Source organism: Phodopus roborovskii, unplaced genomic scaffold, assembly GCF_943737965.1.
Source record: "Phodopus roborovskii unplaced genomic scaffold, PHOROB, whole genome shotgun sequence".
Taxonomy (NCBI): domain Eukaryota; kingdom Metazoa; phylum Chordata; class Mammalia; order Rodentia; family Cricetidae; genus Phodopus; species Phodopus roborovskii.
The window spans coordinates 5,983,267-6,007,413 of NW_026126434.1; the positions used below are offsets into that span (position 1 = coordinate 5,983,267).

The following is a 24,147-nucleotide window of genomic DNA, read 5'->3' on the forward strand; positions in this document are numbered from 1 at the left end:
ATGTTTGCATAAAGAAAACCAAATCCTATTAGTTACACAGGTCAAGTTTTTAATTGCTGGGCTTTATTTTTTGAGTCCTCTGAATGTATTAAAGTGATATGAAAGTTACATCACCTATTAGACACAAATATATAGACTCTTAAATGTGGCTAACTTAAGGCTAGGCAATGAAGGATTAAGAACCTGAGGAGTCAGAGCTTCACAGGACAGGTAGGACATGCAATGACTTTGGAGATACATGGATCTTGAGAGAATCATTTCAGGTAACATTAGGGTAAGAGTGTGGAAGACACAGATGTGAGCTTAATGTACAGCCATCATATGCAATTAAAGTGTGAGGTAAAGGGAGAAGGACTGGAATTGTAGAAGGTCTGGTTTCATGCTTGAAATATGGCCTTCTTCCTGCGGGTACCATGCCGCTGAACATATTGTTCAGGACACAGACACTCGGCTGTGTTGAAACCCTTGGTAAGCTGGAGGGGCTAGGATGTGAGGAGATGGTCAAGAGGTTAGACAGAGATTGCAGTTAGAAACAGATTTTATTTATACTAGAAACACACACACAAAAAAACACATTACCATAAATGAAGCTCCTGCAAATATATAATTTTACTTTTGCCAGACTTGAAGAGCCAATTTTCAAAAATGGAACAGTAATGACTTCCACACATGGGACTTCTCATTTTGCTGCAGATACATTTCTGTAGTTAAAAGAATATTTTAAGTTCAAATATGCCTCTTTCTCTATCATTTAGACAATCTTAAAAACAAGAACCACTTTTCCTCATATAGTTATATGAGGAATATATGAGATAAATTATTTGGTGAAAATAAAAATATGTATTTATACATCTAAAATATAAATATTAATTTGAAGCAGACCATGCTATAAAGGAAAATTTATTTAAAAAATAAAATATTTGATTAAAATGTTTTAAATTAAGTTTTAAAACAGTAAAGCCATTTTTTACTTTTAAACAATTAGTAAATGCTATCTTTTTGTCTGTTTTTTAAATGCTGATTCTAGGTACAACTGCTACATCTTTAAAAGTATGTGAAAATGAGTACAAATTTTAATTTTTCTTAATCCAGAGTTTTTTGGTGGTTTTTCTGTTCAATCATCTTCCCAAAGTATCCACTTAGAGGGCACAAGGGGTGGGGGATCACTCAGAGGATTCACCCTCACTCAGTTTCAATTTGTATTCAGTCTCCCCAAGTGGCTTCTGTGGCCACTCTATGCTACTAAATGTAAAAGTTTAAAACACACCTGAGAAAAGACAGTTAATCGGGAGTGGCAGTTTTCTTCTCTCAGCACTAGTTCTCTCAGCTCTTGGCCAGGTGGAGGACAAGGTGGAGCAACATCAAAACAAATATAACTACATGTAGAAATTAAGTTCCACAAACCTACTTTGAAAATAGGCATTTTTTTTCTTGTGATGGGAATGGAATCCAGTTCTTTAAACTTACTAGATAAGTAGTCTACTACTGAACTGTATTTTTCCAATAACAACAATAGAAAAAAAAAAACTTTATACTGTATTGTCTGTGAACTAGAAAATATTTCAAATGTTCAAAAAAACTCAAATGAACAAATAAACAAAAAACCTTCTTCTATTGTGTGTTTTTGATCCCCTCTAAAATATGTGCATAGTACTTGGTAAACATATATGTTTCCTTTGTTTCAAGTTAGGACCAATGGGAAAGACCAGGGAGGCATGCAGGCTTCTCTGATCTCTGAGTTTTGTACCTAATGAGGTCTGAGAGAAACAGTGATTCTGAAAGTCTATACTATGGCCATTCACTTTTGAGCAGAGACAATTGCACTCTAGCCCCTGCCTTATGAAACTGACTGCAACAATTTAACCTAAAACTTAGAGCAACCAGTTATTTACCAGTATTATTTAGGGATGCCCACCCAGTATAAAAGGCAGCAATAATTACCTGTTCTTCTCTGTGAGGTAGGTTTTCATTATGACCCCTTCACTATATTTATACTGTGCTAAGTGACTTAATTATTCAGCTCATCACTGAATTATCTGAAAAGTGCTATATTTTTTATAGTCAGTTTTATATAGTGGAATGTAGTGGATTTTTTTCCTTAACTCAAAATTTAAAAAGAAATCCAAACATTCAAAATAGTAAAAAAAAAAAAAAAAAAAAAAAAAAAAAAAAAAGCAATGATCTGGCATAGGTCCGGAGTTGGGGTCCTAGCCCCCATATGAGGTAGCTCATAGTCACCTGTAACTTGGAGATCCAAGGCCTCTGGCTTTCTTATTCACATATACATAACTCATTCCTCAGACACAGACACATAAAGATAAAATAAATCTTTAAAATTAGTGGTAAGTTTGGAGTTGCGTTTTATTTACTTATTTTTTAAAATATATTTAAATGGGAAAAATTTAAACTGAGATGAAGCTCAGCCATTGCCACCTAGTAAGACTACCTAAAAACTAAAGGGGGGAAAAGTGTTTCTTTATTTGTGCTAAAATGTATATCTACGTGGCTAGGAGTCAAGGTAGGTCCTATGAGACCTAGTCTCATAGTCCATGAAATCTTGGGAATAAAAGCCACAGAAGCTAATGGAAAGGATATTTTCCTGAACAAGGCTGCTATCTCTGATTACAGGGTAGAGGAAAGATAAAGCATGCCAGCTAAAAGGGGTCTGTCCAGTTATGAAAGTTATACTTTCTACTCTCCTGGGACAGCTGAGGCTAAAGCTAACTAGGAGCTAACTGGCTGAGCTCCATCTTGGGATTTTCCTGACTCAGTTTCCTGTATACTGGTATTACAGGTATGTTCCACCATACCTGGCATTTAAAAGAACATTTAATTCATTTTAATCCAAAGATAGACTGGGGGATGGAGTCAGAAAGCTTAAGATAAAACACCTATAATTTTTTTGTTCTTTGAGATGGTTTCTCTGTGATCCTTGGTTGTTCTGGAACTTGCTCTGTAGATCAGGCTGGCCCTGGAATTAGAGATCTGCCTGCTGCTGCCTCCCAAGTGCTGGGATTAAAGGTGTGCACCACTACCACCCAACAAACTATAATTATTCAAAAGCTGAGGCTATATTGTTTTTCTATAATATGCCAAATATATTTTGATTCAGAGAATATTAGTTTACACTGTAAAATGTAAACTATACTTTGGTTTCTATAAAGAGGGCATTTTCTTCCCCAGCTTGCACTTCAAATAAACTGGTTCTGTTGACTGTTTCCCTTCTGGCTCAGAAACACCTTTATATTCAGGTTTTAGTTGTTTCAGAAGTAGAGGCAATTGGACTGCTAGGAGGGAACTGGGTCATAACTGTTTAAGACTACTTCACAACAGAGTCCTATCTGTGTACTTTGTGTTAAACTTGGGAAAAGAATATAAGAAAACATTAATAATTTGGTGAAGAGGACAGTAATCTAAGCTTCCTCTTTTATCTTTCCCTCCAATATATCCGAACTCATGGGACTAGTGTCCACCAGCTACTTTTCAAAACAAAACCATGCATATTGATCCTATTCATTTCCCATCCCTTCATATCTACGCTCTGCCCTTGCAACCCCTCTATCTCAAAATAAAATAAAATTAAAGAGGAAAAAAAGGGGGGGCAACTCAACATGGAAGCTGTAGTGTAACAATCCCTTTTATCCATATATCTTTATGTGCCCAGGCACAACATTAACATGGCTCTGGGTGACAAGGAAGCCACCCCTCATCCTGCTGCTCAGAGCTCTTTTAAAGTGACACACACAAAAAAATGAAATTACCTAAATTCTATCAGAAACTTCAAGGCAGTAATCTGATCCATGTCCTAAGATTTATTTCAAATCTTAACATTATATGTAAATTTGCTATACTTAATTTTGATACTTCAAATCCCTATTTTCACTTATGGACATATCACTCTGAATACCTCCATCTCTTCTAAATCCTTATTTCTTTTGAAATATATGTATTTGTAATTTTTTCTGTTCTAATCCCCCTTTGTTTTCATTTTATGGTGGCAGAACACAGATAAAAGATAATAGAGTGCGCTTTGAATTTTAGCCCTTCAGCTACTTCTATTAAAAAAAATTATAACAGAAGAGAGAAATCAAATAGTGATAGTCTCAATCACCCCGGTTAACATTAATAAAGAATGCTACCCCCTCATAGCTTCTTACCACTAGCCAAGTTAAAACAAATATAAGCTTTTAACATAAAAAATTTCAGTGACTTTAAAGTGAAAATATCATACTAAAATATTTCAAATTTAATTTTGGCCATTTCTTGAACTAAGGATTTACCTAGGGCAGGAAAAACTTCATAATGACTTTGCTTCACTAAACAATTTAAACTTCAAATTCCATAGAAAATGTTCTTGTAGTCATAACAGCTGCTAAAAAAAAAAATCAACTTCACACAGATTCTTAGGCTGCAATGATGTTAAAAGTAGCTGACCATGTTTTAGCAAAGAAATGCAATTTGTAGGGTATATTACTGTTGGTATACTTTAAAAAGGAGGGTGCTCAAGGCAGATGACAAACTAGGCATGTTGAAGGTGATGATTAACTTAGAATACTTACCCTTTCTTCCTGTGCTCAAGGTATCTGAGTATGATGAGAAAAATTACAGCAACTCCAACAACTATAAGAAAAGGAAAATAAATAGCATATAACTCTGAGAATGATTGCCAAGATTCAAAATCTAAGCAGAAGAAATAAATCAGTTATATTTCAGTGGTAAACACTTACACGTTTAGATTCCATTTGCACTCTTTTTTTCTGGTGATTTTTTTTTTTACTTTAAAACAATCTTATTTTACATACTAATCCCAGTTCTCTCTCCCTCCTCTCCTCCCATTCCACCCACCTTCTTCCCATTTCAACCCTCATCCACTCCTCAGAGAGGACGAGGCCTCCCATGGATGGATCATCAAAGCCTATCACAACATTTGGGGAAGGACCTAGGCCCTCCCCTGTGTATCTAGGCTGAAAGAGCATCCCTCCATAGAGAATGTGCTCCAAAAGCCAGTTCATGAATTAGCAACAAATACTGATTCCACTGCCAGCAACCCCATAGACTGCCCAAGGCCACCAACTGACACCCATGTTCAGGGGCCTGGTTTGGTTCTATGCAGGTTCCCCAGCTGTCAGACTGGAGTCTGACACTATTTATTCTCTAAGTCCAATTCACTGGAATCACAGGAGAGTACTGGCTGAATTTTAAAAAAATTATCAAAAGCATGTTTAGGATGAACATTATATGTCATATTAAGAAAGCATGCATCATTACAGGCTACTTCTAAATAGACATATAGAATATGAAACAATTGAAATTAACAAAGGTTAATATATAAAAGACCAAGTTTTTCTATGTTTGTTTATCTCAGGTTTAAAAACTTTGTAAAATGTACTGCTTTACAGTAACAATTAGATTTAAGCAGTGAAAAATTCGGAACACTTACTTGAAGTAATAACAATCAGAGCAATAATCCATGCATCTAAGAAAAAAAAAGAAGAAGAAGAAGCCAAGCAGTTAGAATTCTCTAGACTAATTCAGATAATCCACACTTAAGAGAATTTCACGAATCTACTGTGAATACCATCATTAATATACCAAAGTCATTTTGATCAAAGAACACTTGTAAGCCTGTTTCCAGGTTTGGGGTTCAAGTTGTGAACTTGTTTTCAGTGTTTTTGTTTTTCTTACCCCATCAGGTTATTTAGTAAAGATTATTATAGAATAATTAGAATTCACCAAATAGAGGAAACTCATTACACAACATACTATTTTCTTATATTTGATTTAGTTCAGTATGCAATCTACAATTTGTTATAATTTTTAAAAGAAATCCATTTCCCTAAAAAGTAGATCTGTAGAATGTCATAATAAGCTTCAATAAATTAATTAAACAAATACTATTTGTAGTACTTACAAATACTCTACCTTATCAGGGAGGGACCTTCCTGTCTTCCTTATGCCCTCACAACCACCCCACTAACAAAGACATAATCTTAAATACCAAAGACCTTCCCTTCTCAAAGTGTAACGTAAGAGGTGGAAATATAGTTCAGTAGCAGAACACATATGCGACATGCTTAAGAAATACCAGCATACATTGATGAGTTATGCAGAAGAATTTAAACAAGCTTAGTTGACTAACTGGGTGTTCTGGTTTTCTTTCTATTGATGAGATAAAATACTCTGGCCAGAAGCAACATAAGGGAGGAAATAATTTGTCTGGCTTATATTTGACTGAGGTAAATGAGGGCAGAAACTCAAAGTAGAACTTGAAGATGACAGGCTTGCCAGCTATTCCATTCAGCATTACCACCAGCCAGGGAAATCACCCACCACTAAAGGAATATAGGAGAAGCCATGAAGGAAGGCTATTGCTAGATTGACATCAGGTTCCTGCTTAGCTAGCTTTCTTATACAGCACAGAACTACCTGTCCACAATGGGCTAAGCTCTCCTACTATTGTCAACAATCAAGACAATTCCCTTTTCCCATGTCTACAGGCCAATCTAATCTGGGCAATTCCTAAATTGCTTCTTCCTTCTCAGGTGATTCTAGGATGTATCAAATTAATAGTTAATTTTCTAACTAGGTCTACAGAGAGTATTCCTAAGTTTTGGAAGTATTTAATGATGTATTTGCTTCTAAAGTTCCATGTTTTTTATTAAGTTGCTGTCAGTCAAAGCATAAAGTGTTAGTCTTAATTCTGCTCTTCTCATTTCACACACACTTATCACATGCTTAACAATTTAAGAAGGCACTAGATTTATTTGCACAGTGACACAGTAACCACAGAATTTGAAGTTAAAACATATAGACAGTTTAGAAACTGATGGTTTGACTGAATGATTTTTATTTTATATTGGTAAGTCACTGATGCATATTCAGCAGAAACCAGTGCTGAACTCTGAATTTGGACCTTTGCCTGGGTTACCAATATGACATCGGACTTTATTGTAGATCTTGGGCAGCATCGGAAAGCCACAGTTCCTGCAGAACCAGGGTCATATGCGTTAAACTCATTTGACCACCTCTGATAATCTTTAGGTACACTAAGTATATTATCAATTTACCATGGGTTTATCAGACCCAATCTCCCATGTATACACACATGTATAAAAAAACAGTAAGCCAAATGTGACTTTAAAAAATAATTATTACTAACCTAGTCTAATAAATAAGACAGAAGATCTTTGTCTTGCTCATTATGTATTTAAATTTCACTGAATTTTAACTATTGTAACTATACTTGACTTACTTTAATGTACATTGTATAAATTGAGGTCTACATAAATTGTGCTTAAACCAATCTTTCATATAAAAAAAGTTATTCCAACTTACAGCATTTTCAGGTCTGTGTAGATCAAACATAAATAGGAAGAGAAACCTCAGCCAACTTACTTTCCTATATTGAAGCCCTTCTATGAAACTGTACTTACCTACATATCACTCTGTATAGTAGTACTTACATTTGTCATGGTGTCAGCCCAAAGTAAGTAATCCTAAATGCCAACTATTACTATTGACTTAACTGCCAGTAAATAAAATGTATGATATTTCCATGTAAAGTGTTAAGGTCTCATACTTCAGGGGTATAAATAACTGAAATAATAACCTAATTCTTGGCCAAATATTCCTTCCCGGGGATTAGGATATCCTAGGGGAAAAAAAGTAAGAAGAAAAATGGGTTAAGTAAAACAGAGCAATAAAAGAATAAAAATCAAAATCCTTTAAATTCTCATCTTTATTTTTCACCAATGTCTAAAAACTCATAAACTTTAATTTCCTTATGATATTCCTTATAATACTGCTAATAATATTTCTTTTTAAGTAGTGTCATAAAATATTAGTTTCATGTTTTCACCATTAGCTTTCTTCCCTCTAGTAGCATAGAAATTGCCTTTTTAGTATAGCCTCAAAATTAGTCTGTAAATTTCATGAAATTCTAATTAAAGTTAAACATTGGCTCAATAAATACTTCTGCTATCGACCTAGAATGGAAGGAAACTTTCTCAACAAAATAAATCCCATATGAAAATGACCCACAGTTAATATTATTAATAATGAATGAAAGATTGCAAACTTTCCTTCTAAAACCAGGAACAAGATTAGCTACTCAGGTTTGCCATTTACAGTCAACATAAAATTGGAATCTAACCAAAGCAATTAGGTAAGGAAAACAAAGAAAATGAATATAAATTAGAAAGGAAAAGATAAAAATGTGCTTGAAAATAGAGTTCTCTTTGTTTTCTTGTGCTGTTGGGGGTTAAACTCAGTCTTAAACATCCGAGGCTATCACTCTACTACCACTTTGCAACAGCCTCAGCCACAAGATGACATGTGCTTTTATGTACACAGTTTTCCACAAAACCCTAACTAGAACTAATGAGTTCAGGAAGGTTGCATGCTATGAAATCAACACACAAAGAATAATGAGTACTTTTAAAAGGAAATTATGACAACTCTAGTTGCAGTAACATTACAAGGTAAAATACTAAGAATAATTAACCCCAAGGCAGTAAAACACTTAAGCAGAGGAATCTACAAAACTTTGCTGTAAATGAGTCAAGAGATGAATACATGGAAATACATGGTTATGGTTAGCATATAAAGCATCTCCCAAAGGCTCGTGTGTTGAAGATGTGGTATTAATTGATGGACCCATTCTTGAAAAATGGTGAGGGCTCTGACTAAATTAATGGATATCATTGGTAGACATGTTACTTGATGGCAGCATTAGTAAGTGGTAGCAATTAAGAAGTGAGGCCCTGCTGGAGGACATAGGCATGCATCTAAAGGTTATACATGGTCTATTTCTCTCTGATATCTATCTATTAAAAGATGAGTAAGACTTGTCTACTGCATACTCCCCTCTTCACCCTAAGTCAGTAGCAGTAGTGTTAGCAGAATATAGAACAAAACCTCTTAAACAACTAATGAAATTGTTTCTCATAGTGTTTTATCATAACAACAAATCCCAATACAGGCATCCTGTGTTTATTAGACAAAAGATTAAGTTGTTTATAATACTCAAAATACATTACAGACTTAATGTAACCCCTATTAAAATCACGATTCTTTCTTTCTGCAGAAGTAAAAAAAAATCTATCCTATGGTCCATAGTATAGTATAGTATAGGACCATCCATTCAGTATGAAATCTGAAGAACATAAATTTGAGAGAACTCATACTTCTTGATTTCAAAATGTTCTAGGATATATTAACTAAAACAGTATTATTGATTTAAAAAAGATAGGCATACAGACCTATGGAATGGAATAGGACTCAGAAACAAATGCACATACACATTTTAAGGTTTTTTTTAAAAAAACAATGATAAACAGGAACAGTCAGGAAAGGGTAGTCTCTTCACCAATTAGTGTTGGAAAATTTGATATTTTCAGCCAAAAGACTGATGTTAGAGCCTTAAAACATGTAAAAAATAATAACTTGGATGGATCAAATTATTGAAGATAATGTCTAAAACTATAAAACTTATAGAAGAAAACATGGGAAACATTTCATGACTTTAGATCTGACAGGGATTTCTTGAATGTGACACAAAGTATAGACCACAATAACAGTGAAGTAGATTGTTTCGAAAAACCAAAAAAGAAAAAAAAACCTAACTGAATTTATCAAAATGAAATTTTTTGTGCACTAAAAGACACTAGCAGAGTGAAAACGCAATGCACAGAATGAGAAGAAACATTTGTAAATTTCATTTTTGATAAAATATCCAAATTACTCATAAAACTCAGTAGCAACATACCCAATTTGAAAAGTCCAAGGACTTGAATAAATATTTCTCTAAATAAGATATACAGATGACCAACATGCTCATGAAAAGATGCTCAACCCTTCACTAATATTGGGGAAATGGAAATAAAATCAATCATATATAATCATACCTACTAACTTAGTACTATGGCTTGAATGCTTACTTTCTCCAAAATTCATGTAGAAATTCTTGCTAACATAAGGGTATTGAGGTGATGAGGGCACAAATGTGTCATGCCATTATCTAGGAACTGGGTTTTTATTGTAGGAGTAAGTCTGCCCATGTTACATATACTTTTTTCCTACCTCTCTATTCTCTTCTGACATGTTATGATGTAGCAAGAAGGCATTTTCCAAACAGCAGCACTTTGACATTACATATTTCCCTGAGTCCAGAACCATGAGAGATAAATTATATCATATGTGCTATTCTGTTTCAGCATTATAAAACAAACAGATGGATGTTGTTACAGAAGCAAAACAAAGTCAAACAATAGGCCAATACAACTGAGAGTGAAGATGTTAAGAAATTTGGTGCCTTTGTTCGCTTCTCATGAAGACTATAAAATCATGTAGCTGTTGTGGAAGACAGCACAGTTCCTCAAAAAAAAATCCCCTTATGACTTAGAAGTTCTACTCCTAGATGTGCACCAGAGGAATTAAAAGTGGAAACTTTGTACAGAATAGCTAGAAGGTGTACACAAGCAACCGTAGTTTACCAAAATGAACAAATAGACAAAATGTGGAAATATGAATAATGGAGGATTATTCACCATAAAAAAAATCCTAGCACAAGATGAAAGTTACATGGATTTTTAAAAGATTTACCTTTAAAAGGATTTAGTTATATGAAGTATGCAAGGCACAAAAGGACAAATTCTGTATGACCTAGGTATAGGAAGTATTTAGAACGGGCAGTTATAAGGGAAAACAAGGTGAACAGTGTTCAGCAGGTTCTGGGAGAGGGAGGAAAGGGAAGTCATCATTTAACAGTGGAAGTTCCATTTAGGGATGATGAAAGAAAATTGGTTGCACAAGAATGTCTGTGTGTGTAATGCCAAAGAATTGTCTGGTTAAGGTATAAGATTAACATAAGAGTGGTCTAGAAATTTTAAAAAATGTCAAACATTAAAAAAAGTACTGTAGTTTCAAAAAAGACAACTCTGGTGCAGGAATGGGTAGAGTTCAAAGGAGAATGTGGGCAAGCTATTTTCTTCCCAAATGACAAAGCTCTGCTTATAGTTCCACTTATCCATCAGTCCTTTTTAGTGCCTGAGTGGAGATGAGGGAGGAAGGAACCTGTTACCCCTCCCCACAAATACCATCATGTGTTTAAAATGTACCAACAATTTAGTACAAAGAACTCAGATATATGAATTAAATTATGTAATTCCCACCAGGGTAACACCAAAAGCTTCTTTTATTTAAAGATTTATTTTTTTAATTGGTCTGTATGTGTGTGTGTGTGTGTGTGTGTGTGTGTGTGCGCGCGCGCACCATGTGTTTGCAAGCACTTGAAGAGGCAGGAAAAGTGTCAGATCTTCTGAAGTTGTAGTTATAGTTGGTTGTGAGCTACTCTACTTGGATGCTGAGAATCAGATAGGGGTACTGAACAAGAGCAGGACTTGCTCTTGGCTACTAAATTATCTGTCTATCCCCATTCTCATCTAAAGCTCATAGGCATTGGTGGAAATAATGGAGATAGGATTTTTAGAGACTAGAGAGACTAGCTGTGAGCTCTGTATTTGATGGAGACATCCTGCCACAGGGAGTAAGGTAGAAGAGGAATTGAGAATAATTTCCAACATTAACCTCAGATTTCCAACATAACATCACATCCACATACATGCAAACACACACACACACACACACACACACACACACACACACACACACACACCATAAAATAATGGGAAAAAAGGAAAGGAAAAATAAGAGAATGTTACAAAAGTAAATAAAAAAACCCTAAAAATATTAGTAGCAATTAAATTTGACAATACTATTTATATAATTTAAGTCTATAAAATAAATCTATATGCAGCAGTATATAAATCAAGAAACTATTTTAGAAAAAATGGGAAGAGGATATAAATAAATGACCATTGAACCTAGTGGCAAGAATCTAAAGGCAAAGATCACTTGAGATGAGGATTTGAAGAAAGCCTGAGCATCATAGCGACAACACCAGCTCAAAAGATGCTTTAAAAATGTAATCAAAGAAATGACAAAACAAGGCACCATCTTTCACCTGTCTCTTATGGAACTTTTAACAACATCAGTAGGATAAAGAATTATCAAACCTGGGTAATTGTAAACTGGAGGTTTGGTGGGATGAGTAGGCTTAGGACCTAGAAAAATAAATTGAGTCTATTAATTCATTAAACTTATTTATGTAAACTTATGGATTTAATTTTAATATTTAACATTTTAAAAGATTACCTATCAAAGTAAAAAATGTACTTTATAGTTCTACTAGGGATTCAGTCTATGAATATGTTCAATCTACATATATAATAGCAGAGACCTGTGTACAAGAATGTTCATTACAGCTTTATATTTTACAAATACAAATCCTAAAATGTAACTAAAAATAAATCATAAAAAGAATGTGTTCAAGGTAAACATATGCATCCTAAAAAGTCAGATACCATACAATGGGCATCAGAATCCCTCCACTTTTCACATACCATCAAACCTACCACACTAGTACAGGCTGCTGCTGTGCCACTTTCCATGCACGTACTTCCCTAATGGACAATAAAAAGTGACTGACGATGCTACCAAGATATTTTTTTTAACAGAAGGATTCCTCTTAGTTCCACTTCTTATGAGCCTTTTCTCACATGTCTTTCATATAGAAAACTAGTGTTTTATAAATATTTTGTCAAGTGCTTACTGTCAACTCTTTCAAAAATTCCTTTCAACAGAAACCCAATTCAGGTTCTTGTAGAAATTATCAAAATGTATTCCAGAAGTTGGGCATGTTGGTAATTGGGAGGCAGGAAAATCTGTGAGTTCCAGGCCAACCTTGTCTACACAGCTTGTTCTAGTACATACTGAAAATCTTGTCTCAAGAAAGAAAAGAAAGAGAAAGAAAAAAAGGCATTCTAATCACTGGCTGAGCAAATAATCATGTACAATTCTCAAAATCTCTCCATTGTTTAAAATATTAGTGAGACAGAAAATATTTTAAACAAGTTAGAACCAATAACTGAGATTTACTTGAGTTCAATACACTTGCTAAAGTAACAGGAATCCAACGTTCATAAAATCAAGTCAGTTTGGTTAGGCAGAGTCAAGCTAGGGTCCTGTGCACCACCCTGTGGGTTCCAGTGCATCAAGTGGAGGAACCACAGCAAGGAGCCCTGATGTGGGAATGATGGTTTCTCCCATCATAGCAACTTCCATGCTTAACAGCAGTCCATTGGGAGTCTCCAAAAACCTTCTATTTCATTTCAACAGCACTGGCTTTCTAGCTTTCAGTTATTAAGAAATCTAGTTTCTGTTGTCAATGCTGCCTGGTAAAAACAAAAATAACAAACAAACAAAACATTCAAGTAGGTAAGAGGAGTGGAGAGGAAATGAAAAATACAGGGCTCATTCTGGAGGCAGCACAAATTTCTATTTACACACACACACACACACACACACACACACACACACACACACGCACGCACGCACGCACGCACGCACGCACACCCCAAAACAAATGAACTGAAAAGCTAGGCATGGTGCATACCTGCAATTCCAGCACTGAAGAGGCTGAAGCAGGAATATTATGACAATTATGACTCTAAGGCCAGCTTAGACCCTAAACAAAATAATTAACAAGACTTTCACCCCTAAACTGACCACAGTTCAGGAAATGAAACATTACCTGAATCTAACATGATAAGGAGGCAAAAGTGTAAGCAAATCATTTGGGGAAGGGGGAAAGGATGAAGTAGCAAAGCTAAATACATAAAACACACAAGCTAAAATCCCCAGAAAAACACCAAAAATCAAAACAGCAGAATTTTGTTATATGTATGGTATAAGAATAAGCTTGAGCTATGTATCAAAATTACTGCTTTTGGAGTATCATCATATTTAACATCAAATAAATAAATTTTAAAACAAGCAAGCAAAGAAAAACTACCAGAAGAATAAGTAAGGAAAATAATACATCTTTTATACCTTTAAGACATACTGGGATTGAAGGCTCCCAAGTGCTATTAGCACTGCAGACCACTGTGTCACTGCCCTTCATGTAAAAACCCTCTTCGCACTCAAACGTCACTGTTGCTTGATAGGAAATTCTTTTTTCAAATCCTGCTATCTGTCTTCCATTTTGTAGTAATGGAAATGGACATTTTACCACTGAAAAGAGGAAAATCACCCAGAATTTAATAAAATTCTGGTTTATTTTTCATACCAATTTTCTGAAACTTTAAAACTACAACCCAGAGTTACAGAAACATATTTTGTGTTCCAAATATGAGCACACAGATCCCTCAAAAGTTCACATTAATACTCAACCTATGCTAGTACACATAGTATTTCCCATTTTTTCCCCATTCATTAAGTCCAATGACTTGCAATCTATTAGAGTGATTCATAGTCTTCTAGGAGAATTGTGGGACAGGGACAAAAATGGCTAGGCTAGGCACTATGGTTATGGCACCCTATACTGTGAGGTGAAATCTGAGCACCAACTGAGACTGATCACATCAGCTTGTTAGGTGCACTGCTCTCCTTTTCCCTGTAGGGGAGCCCAGGGCTCCTATAGCAATTGTTTTTCTTTTTCAGGATTTATTTATTTTTTTAATATACATTGGGGTTTTCCCTGCATGAGGATGCCAGATACCCTGGAACTGGAGTTACAGACAGTTGTGAACTGCTGGGAATTGAACTTGGGTCCTTTGGAAGAACCGTCCATGCTCTTCGCTCTTAACCACTGAATCATCACTGCAGCTTCTCTTTAGCAATTCTTGTAGGTCGGCTAGTAAAGTTCTCAGCTTTGGTTTATATGGAAATAGTTCACTTATTTTTTATACCTTCTGTCATGAAGGGTTTTTTTTCTGGATTAAAAAAAATCTTATAGGTTAATTATTTCTTTTAGTACCTAATAGATACCATTGTTTCCCAGCCTCAATGAAGAGAAGCCAACTGTCACCTCTCCTGAATGTTAATTGCTTTTATGGTTCTTTGACTACTTTTAATTGTTTTCAGTAGGTGTATCAAACTAGTAAAACCTATGAAATTGTTTGTTCTCCCAGTGTGTGTGTGTGTGTGTGTGTGTGTGTGTGTGTGTGTGTGTGTGTGTTTTCACTGAGTTTCCTAGATTAGAGGTTTTTGTTTGAATCCATTTGATCATTTTTGGTCAGTATTATCCTACCTCATGGCTGTAGGCTCATGTTCTAGGAAATGAGAAGGGAACTCAATAACTAGAATTATTTCATGATTTAACTTAACAGCTATGAAATTAAATTAGAAAAGAGTTTTATAAGAGGATGAAGGACATATGCTCACTGTGTTTACTTTTAGGTAAAACTATTTACAAATGAAGGAAAGATGATTACCTTTACACTCCGGGGGCTTGCTACTCCATGTGTTATGGCCAGAACAGAACAGCATGCTAGTTCCAACAAGGGAAAACTTATCTGGTCCTGGGTTATGATCACAAGTGTAAATTACTGCGTCATGGTATTTGAATACATCTATATCAGGAAAGGTATGGGTTCCATTTTTTATTTTTGGAGGTGGTAAACAATAGATCTCTTTATAAAAAGGAAAAAAGGAAATTAAAAGTTAAAAGCAAGATAGTATATCTATTCAAGGCAGTGTTAGGAAGATCTATGAATTATTGTTAACAAATTCATCAATATAGGATTTCTATAAATTATTTATGACCCCAATTTTTATCTAGAAGAGGGTTTCTATGGGAAAATCCATCACTCACATTTAAACCACTAACACAGAAATGACCTTTCAGGACAACAATCATTTCTTTTTTTAAGGGGAATAATGACTTTATTTGTGAGGTGATGCTAAGTTTTGTCCTAGTCAATAGAAAAGATGAAAAGATGCTGATCGTCTGGTGAAAAACGCTTGTGATGAAAAAAATCAAGCTGAATACTGACTGAAAAAATGTTTTAAGGTACAGATACATTCATTCAATAGAATGGAGGCTTAGAATCATATTAAAATACTATCATGTATTATTTTCATCTTCATAATCAATGTTTTTGCAGAAACGACAAAGTTTAGTAACTGAACAGACTAACTCCCTGTTGAAAAGATTTGCAAAAACATAAAGCAGTGTCCCTATTCTTTTAAATTTTCAAATAAAAACGTGAGATATATTAATATATAGTTTATTGTCCTTAAAAATAATTACTTAAAAATACGTCCATTCTAAACCCAACATGATTAATATCAATAGACATAACCATGAAGAAAAGCTTTTGGGGATATTTATTAATCTAAAATCATAATATGGCCCAGGCCAAAAGGATTGAGAGCTGATAGTCTAGATTTGAAACAGAGAATTTACTTACTTTCACAGCGTGGGGAAGGACCGTTCCAGTATGCATCATTGCCTTTAAGCACACAGTGTAGAACTGACATACCAACTAAATAATAACTAAATAAGCAAAGAAAAAGTTACCGTTTTCTTTGGCAGCTGGTAAGACACACACAATATTGAAGGACGGTTTTAGATAATTTTTCCTGTACTATAGTAGTTTGAAGGATAGGCTTCTTAAATATCATGAAAGTACTAAACAAATCTAACTAAAATTTAATTAGATGAATATTTTCTGTCCGTGAACATACAGTACAAGAGCTGTGATGTCTAGAGACATCTGATGTGGCCTGTCATGTTTGATATCTCCTACAATCATATTATTCTGCTTCTATGTCCTTACTCACTCATTCTGCTCTGAGAGAATGAAGCATAGGAGAAATGGTTCCCTAGAAAAGGATTGCCTGAGCTCTATCTAGTCTTATTTTCATGACTGACAGCCTACTCAAGCTTGGACAAACAATTTAAAAATTCTCTTGTTCCTCGCACAACTTTAATCTCAGAACCCAGGAGGTAGAGGCATGCGTATTTCTGTGAGTTAAAGGCCAGTTTGGTCTACACAGGAAGCTCCAGGCCAGGCAAGATTACATAGTGAGATCATTCCTCTCCTCTCCCTTCTCTCCACACTACTCCCCATAGGATTGTTCAAGAGAATTAGTCTGGCACACAACAAGTAGAAAGAATATGTTATCTCTTTCTAATATATGGTTATAATGTCTTTCTAGGAATAGCTCATGTTTAATGCTATCAAGTCTCCCCATTATTTAAATCCACAGATTATTATTCTGGATACTCATGTCATCACCACAAAATATTCTTATCTGGTATTCTTTGTTATTTTGCCAATAGCTTCTGTATCTACTGGGTTTCTCAACAAAATTAGTCTTTGAGAAAGATTTATGGCCTAAACTTTTGGTCCTCTAAAAGTACCTAGAAAATTTCCTTCACATAGCTTTACCTGAATGTACTTTTACTTGATAGTTAAAAAAAAATATTGCCAGGCATGGTGGTGCACACCTTAATTCCAGCAGGCAGATCTCTGTGAGTTCAAGGGCAGCCTGGGCTACAAAGCAAGTTCCAGGACAGCCAGGGCTGTTAAACAGAAACCTTGTCTCAAAAGACAAAAACAAAATTATCAATGAAACTCTCTAAAACCATCACAGCCAATTTTCCCCAAGAGTCACAATTACTTCTAAGAGAGCTCTAGAGAATAAAGGCTTAGTGGCTAATGCCTCCTTTGGAGACACTTCAGGCTATGTAAAAGTCTGAAAAATAATGTTTTACAACTGAAATATCACATCACATGGTGGTAAAGATGAGTTAGGCTACATTCTGATTTGTTAATGCCTTCCAGAATTCTCCTTTGGTTAGCAGTTAGTTCTACCTCAAATTCATAAGAACCCCACTTTAACCTTCAGTTGGCAGTAGGTAACTTGACCATGAATGGCAACGTCACCGTGATTACCTATCTCCTTTAGATATAAAGCCCATACTGCCCTGGAACTAACTATGTAGCCATACTCCTCCCCCACACTGCCTTCATCCTCCTGAGTGCTAAAATTACAAGGATACACCACCCTTGACATATCACTCCATTCTTAATGTTTATCATAGACTTATTATTATAAACAACAAGAGTGTTACGGATTTGTTTTCCTTCAGTTTCTTTATCAATTAAGCATCTCTCCTATCTCCATATAATACCCAAGTGTTGTTTGGCTAGGAATACAACTTGTCATATAATAAGCAAAATTAAAGCAAATTTACTTGAATACTTAAAAAGAGAAGTAGAACAATGTGATTTACCTTATTTCCCATAAGGAGCAACTTACCCCTCCACACAAGAAAATTGAGCTCGACTACCCCATGAAACTCTGCCATCTATGTAGTGTACATGGCCAAATGAAGGGTCCTGTAATTTAATGCATTCTACTTCTAGAAGAAAATAACAATAAAAAATTTAATTCAACTCCAAAGCCAGTTGTACTTGAATCAAAGTAAAAAATTCATGGTTCTTTTGAGTTTGTGGATTCATTTTTAATGATTACATTATAAGGGTATAGTGATTTGAATAAGATGTCCTCTATAAGGGCATTTGAAGGTTGGGTACTCAGTTAGTGGCTGATTAGGTAGTGTAGCCTTGCTGGAGAAAGGATGTCACTGGGGTGGGGGTGTGCTTTGAGATTTCAAAAGACTTGTGTCATTCCCAGTATGTTCTCTGATCCTATTTGCCATTCTGAGATGTGAGCTCTCACTTGTTCCTGCCACCACACCTTTGATCCACCATCATGGACTCTAACCTGTAGTGAGATATCTATCCCATCTGCATCTGTTGTATTGACCACGCCCATTAGGGGTCTGAGGACAGGTGCCGATGTGACATGTGGGGGCTGGATCTGGGGTCCTGGACCCAAGCTCACTCTCTTACTTCCCAGTTGGAAACAGAGAGTATCCAGGGGTATCCTTGGAGCAGGAACCTGTGGCAATTACCTGTTTCTGGTATGATTTCTCCCGAAATAACCATCAATCAGCCTACATTGTGTCCCAGAATCTAATTTCCTATACAATACTAACCCCCTGAGACCAGAAGCCCTATTAAACCTTTTCTTTTATAAGTTGTCCTGGTCATAGTGTTTTATCACAATATCAGACAAGTATCTGATAAAAAGGACAGGATTAATAATTAAAATCAACTAAATTTCCAAGAAAAAAATTCCCTATAAATTTCTCAAAGCCTGAAAAAAAAACCCAACAACAACAAAAACACCTCATACTTAAATCAAAGCTTTGTTTCACATAGGAAAAGAATCACTGTTATAGGGGTAGATGTACCCTCCCTAAAATGTTGGAAAATCAAGAAGAAAAAAAAAAGTTGAGTTTACTTACTAACACAACCATCATCTGAAATAGGGACCCATGTATGATTTGGTTCACAGGTAGCAACCATGGAGAATGGAAGCAAATATAGGTATCCTTTTTTACATTGATATTGTATTGTCTCTCCAACCTCATAATAGGGTTTAGGTACACCCTTGAGTTCCATAGCTTGAAATGGTGGAGGTAGTTCACAGGCATCTAGGAATAAGAGGGCAAAAACATGAAGATGAAGTGTGAATGCCACTTTTATCAACTAAGAATGTTATTTTGTAGCAAGAAGGACAGGAAAAAGAAATGTTTTTAGCAAGACTCTAAACTATTAGTACATGCCTTTCCTTACTCAAGCAGTGGCAATAATGCAAGAATATCCCTGACTGTTTTTAAAATAAGATCGGCTTTTGGGTTATTTCATAGTGAATTGAACTTTTATTTAAAAGTAAAACAAGGAGATAGGAAAAATAGTCTTGGTTTTTTAAAAAAGGGAGCTATGAGACCATCTTGTTCTTAAGGACTATGTCTCATTCACTACCAAAGTTGAATGAGTGCTGTGATTGATTCTTTACCTCTTTAAATCAAAATTCAAATTCTTTACTATTCAGAGAATTTGCTTTGATGATATCTGAAAGTCGTGTTTTCTTTGCTGTTTCCCAGCCAGTCTTAAAAACAAAATTGTATTAGTTTAAACATTTTCCTGTGTTAATATTTATTTCATGTCAAAATATGTATACTTTACTGGTTTATTGTGGACTCAGTCTGCATTACTGCTATAATTAGAAAGTGAATTACAAATACTGTGAGTTGTATTTCCTGGAAGTACAGTAATCAGAGCTTATAACAATAATGATGAGGATTTTTAAAAAATTACAAATAGCAAACACTTAGCACTCTGTGCTAAACATATGGTGTCCTTTAACTTATCATCATCCTCATTATGGGCAGGCCACACTGAGTACCACTGCCAATGCTCTAGAACTTCCCAAGGCAGATTCTATCCTATCTTGTGTTTAGTCCTCAAAAAAAAAAAAAAAAAAAAAAAAAAAAAGCCTTTTATATTGCTTGGGGACATTACAGCATCACAGCAGATCTAGTTTAGACTCAAGTTGTACTAAGGAATTAAAGATGTTCCACACATGGGGTAAAAACATCACAGCCTGAATTGTTCCAAATTAGCCCCTTGCTTTTCATGATTCTTTAGCACTCTACATTCCTCTTGTCTATTTTGTATCAAACTAAGTAGTTGCTGGTCAGCTGTGTCTCACCCTGGGGTGTCTTTGCTTGCACTGATGCATAGCCCATTTCCTAGCTAGGTAGACTGAGCTCTCTCCTCTTTCTAGACACCTGGAAGGAACATCTTGTGCCTCAACTATGAAAGTACTCTGTTCCCTTCCTTTGGGCTGCCCCCTATCAGGGTATCTTAGTTAGATCACATGATGGCTGTGTTCAATAGCTAAGATGAAATCTAATCATCAATGTGGCTACAATAACCAGCATCAGCTCCTCACAGTGGTATAAAAGTACAAGAAAACACATTCAAAGATTATATTGTCATGATTTTAATAATGAAATAGTCATTTTAAAGATTTATTGATTGGAGAAAGGAAAGCCATTTTTTTCTCTTTTTTTCTTTTTTCTTTTTTTTCTTGGTCTGTCTGCTAGTATTTTATAACTCAGCAGCTGGCTATTCCCTTACATTGTAGCACACAGAGTAAGGACTGAGATACTAGAGTATACACATTTACTGGTCTTAGAAAGACAAGAGCAGACACAACAGCAGGAGGCGACAGCTTTGTTCAAAGAATCATCCACTCTTCTGAAGAAAGGAGATGGAAACCCAGCGGTCTGCTGACCCCGCCCACTGATGATGGGCAGGATGCTCATGGCCATGTCTTCTCTACATCACGACTTACCTGGTTGTTCACATTTTACCAGGCTGTGCAGGGAACTCAGTTACACATGTGCAAGTGTCCCTTTTTAAGCAAGCGTGCCAAGCATGCCTCTCTCTTTTTTCTCTCTCTCTCCCTTGCTCTCTTCCCCTTCTCTCTTTTTCTCCCTCTTTCTCTCTTGCTTCCCTCTCTCTCTCTCTCTCTCTCTCTCTCTCTCTCTCTCTCTCTCTCTCTCTCTCTCTCTCTCTCCCTTTCTCTCCCCTCTACCAATAAACTCCTTGTGGGTGCTGAGTCTTGTGTTTGTGTTTCATAGGTGGAAATTAAATCAAAAGAACAACAGAAGAACCTCAAAATCTAACAGATTCTCTTCTGCAATCCTGATGACAGGCTTTCTATGCTGGGCATTTATAAACCCCTTTCCTTACAAGTTGAGTTCCAAAAATGAGACCCTATTCTGTCCTTCAACTCTCCCTGCCTAGCACAATGAGTTTTTCAGGTTTCATATCTATCTTTTAGTTTTCATATTTTATCTTGTTTCTCCTCTTCATTTTCCTCCATATATGTTATACCCTATTTATTTTATCTGTTTTCATCTATTTCCAATAGTTTCAGAGTCTTCTTAAACATTTAGCTTGAAGTCTGTTCCAAACATTATTCTTCTTTAAAAACCCATTGGTTTCTTATTACTGTTAGTACCTGCCCCTTCTATTCCATGTGAAGTGAATTTGTATAGAGATCAATGAAAGTAGAGCTCTTTAAAGAAGTTTCCTCCTGCAGGCAGGAAGAATATTCTCTGTGCTCTATACATTAGCCAAATATGATATTTAACATTCTGGTACTTGAGTTATATAAGAGTACCAACACTAAGGCCAAAAAAAAAAAAAAAAAAAAAAAAAAAAGAAATGAGACATTTGGAGTATCAAGTGTGAAAAAAGATATATCTTATTTTCACTGCTTATGCCTGCTGGCTGTTGGCTGCCTGGCTTCTTGCCCTGGACATGTCTCTCCTTTGCTAATTTTCTCTTCTGGTTCTCCTATTTATTCTCTCTCCCTGCCAGCCCCACCAATCCTTTCTCTGCCTAGCTATTGGCCATTTGGCTCTTTATTAGACCAATCAGGTGCCTTAGGAGACAAAGTGAAACAAATGCAGCATAAACAAATGTAACACACCTTTGTACACTTAAAATAATATTCCACAGCATAAACAAATATATCATGTCTTCACATAGTTAACATAATATTTCACAACAGTATGTAGCAGAAACATAGACACAGAGGGTTGAAAAACTGGAGGAAACAGAAACATTGCTCTTTGTGTTAATTTTATACAATAAGCATGTGTAGTATTTATTCCATGTACTAAAACACCACCAAAATGTGATGGGAGAAACCTTGAGTTCATGAGCTGAGGTGAAAACCAGAGTGTTACTTATACTTATTGTCTTAAGAGTGATGCTTAGATTTTTTTTTTCTAGTATGACTGTCTTTATAGGAAGATAAACAATGTCTTAAAGTAATTTGGTAATACCATCAGACACTGTCTATATTGGCTAGGATAACTCCAAGTCAGGAGGAGAGTGTGAGGAATATGATCAAACATGTTCTGTGTGAAAAAAAATCTAATAAAACATGTAAAGCCAAACAAAACAACCACTTGTAAGCCAAGCCTATCCTGCCACAGGCAACAAGGAAACTCGACTCAAAATAAAACAAGGCAGGTGTGACTTTCCCTCCCCTCTAAACCTAGCGAGTTGCTTACCCATAGCACAATTAATGCAACCTGACTTCCCCAGGGTCAAAGACCAGACCTACCCTGTATTTCAAAAACAGTGCAAACTGCTACTGCCACAGCCAGGCTCTGGCTGGACATCTACTTCTCTCTCTATTCAGGCTGCCCACCTCTTAAGCGCTGCCCACTAAGCACTGCCCACTAAGCAAGCCTGCACTTTGAAAATAGGGACTGCATGGTCTCCACATCGCACGTTTGCATAACCCTAGGAGAACTCTACCAGATCCTCCACCACAACCGTGGCCATCCCAACTTCAGGTGAGTGAGTTCCTCGCTATCCACCTGGACTGCAGGCCAGGTACCAGCATCTCCAAGACATAGTCTCTCTCCTGGATTCTACCTGATAAAGTAGACAGCAGGAACAGAAGGGCCTCTGCACAGATGCCCAGTAAACACCACCAGAAAGCGTAGGTCTTCCTCATGCGGCGGGGAGGCTTTGCGTCCGACTCGAGAGGCGCCGCCGTCATGTTACCAGAATGGAGGGAAAACTGAGCGCCAGGCCACCGGAGAGCAGCTTTTGAGCTAAGTGAACAGACGCAACAATCCTAAAATTAAAGTGTGCTGGGCGACACAACAGGTGGGCGTGGCCAGACCGCTCGAGGTGGTGCTGGCTAGGCCAATCGGCTAGCAACAAGGCGGGGCCTCAGCTCGAGGGGCTGGAACAATAGTGTTGCTGCTTCTGCCCAGAAATATCAGGCCTGTCAACTGTTAGCCTTTGACTGCTGTGTTCCTTCTCAAACACCTTAACTCCACACACACCAAGCAGCACTCCTGCCAAATCCTCTTTGATTTTGCTGCACTCCTCTGCTTGGGTGGCACTCTTCCACAGAATGTCAAGCTCATCCTCTGGGTTGAACTTCTCTATGGGCTGTCTCCTAACTGACTTGCTCTGTATTCCTCCCCCAGGAGCTCTAGGGTGTGCTTACCAGCTGGAGCTAATACTGGCTCACTTAAATAGGGAGGTCACTCTATTTAGGAAGGGGGAAAGATAGTTGGCCCTGTGGTCATTGCTCAAAACTCGAGCTTGAAGAATAAAGCACCTGGTCCTAAAAACAGAGACCTGGGGCATAGCTGTGAGTCATCACACTCCCAGAGCTCATTTTAACCAGGCTGCTTCAGACTGGCCTCCCTGTTCATAGCAATAAAACCCTGGCTAAGACGAATGAGGAAGACACCAGATGTTGACCCCTGACCTCCACAACCACATGTACATTCCGGCATGTATGCATTCCTACAAGCACAGATGCATTCACCCATAC

General features: G+C 36.4%; 1 protein-coding gene across 2 annotated transcripts; it reads right to left on the bottom strand.

Annotated features, from left to right (window-relative positions):
- Positions 1–585: 585 nt before the first annotated feature.
- Positions 586–23,487, bottom strand: Cd46 (CD46 molecule). 2 transcript variants are annotated; one of them, XM_051186699.1, is made up of 11 exons: positions 23,229–23,487; positions 19,226–19,414; positions 18,172–18,274; positions 16,314–16,399; positions 15,336–15,533; positions 13,951–14,133; positions 12,075–12,122; positions 7,610–7,651; positions 5,441–5,476; positions 4,560–4,620; positions 586–701 (listed from the first exon to the last, which is right to left on the bottom strand). In XM_051186699.1, the coding sequence occupies exons 1-11, from the start codon at positions 23,353–23,355 to the stop codon at positions 680–682; spliced, it is 1,095 nt and encodes a 364-aa protein (XP_051042656.1). In that variant the 5' UTR covers positions 23,356–23,487; the 3' UTR covers positions 586–679. The 2 variants fall into 2 exon arrangements, with proteins under 2 accessions (XP_051042656.1, XP_051042657.1); XM_051186700.1 differs by lacking the exon at positions 13,951–14,133.
- Positions 23,488–24,147: the final 660 nt, after the last annotated feature.

What these genes read in the sequence shown, in the direction of transcription:
- Cd46 (XM_051186699.1), bottom strand. Translation starts at nt 23,355, where the DNA reads ATGACGGCGGCGCCTCTCGAGTCGGACGCAAAGCCTCCCCGCCGCATG. An exon ending in CCTGCTGTCTACTTTATCAG is followed by an intron (nt 19,415 to 23,228) that starts GTAGAATCCAGG and finishes TCTTATTCCTAG; the next exon opens with ATGCCTGTGAACTACCTCCA. An exon ending in TCTGATTGTTATTACTTCAA is followed by an intron (nt 4,621 to 5,440) that starts GTAAGTGTTCCG and finishes CTTTTCTTATAG; the next exon opens with TTGTTGGAGTTGCTGTAATT.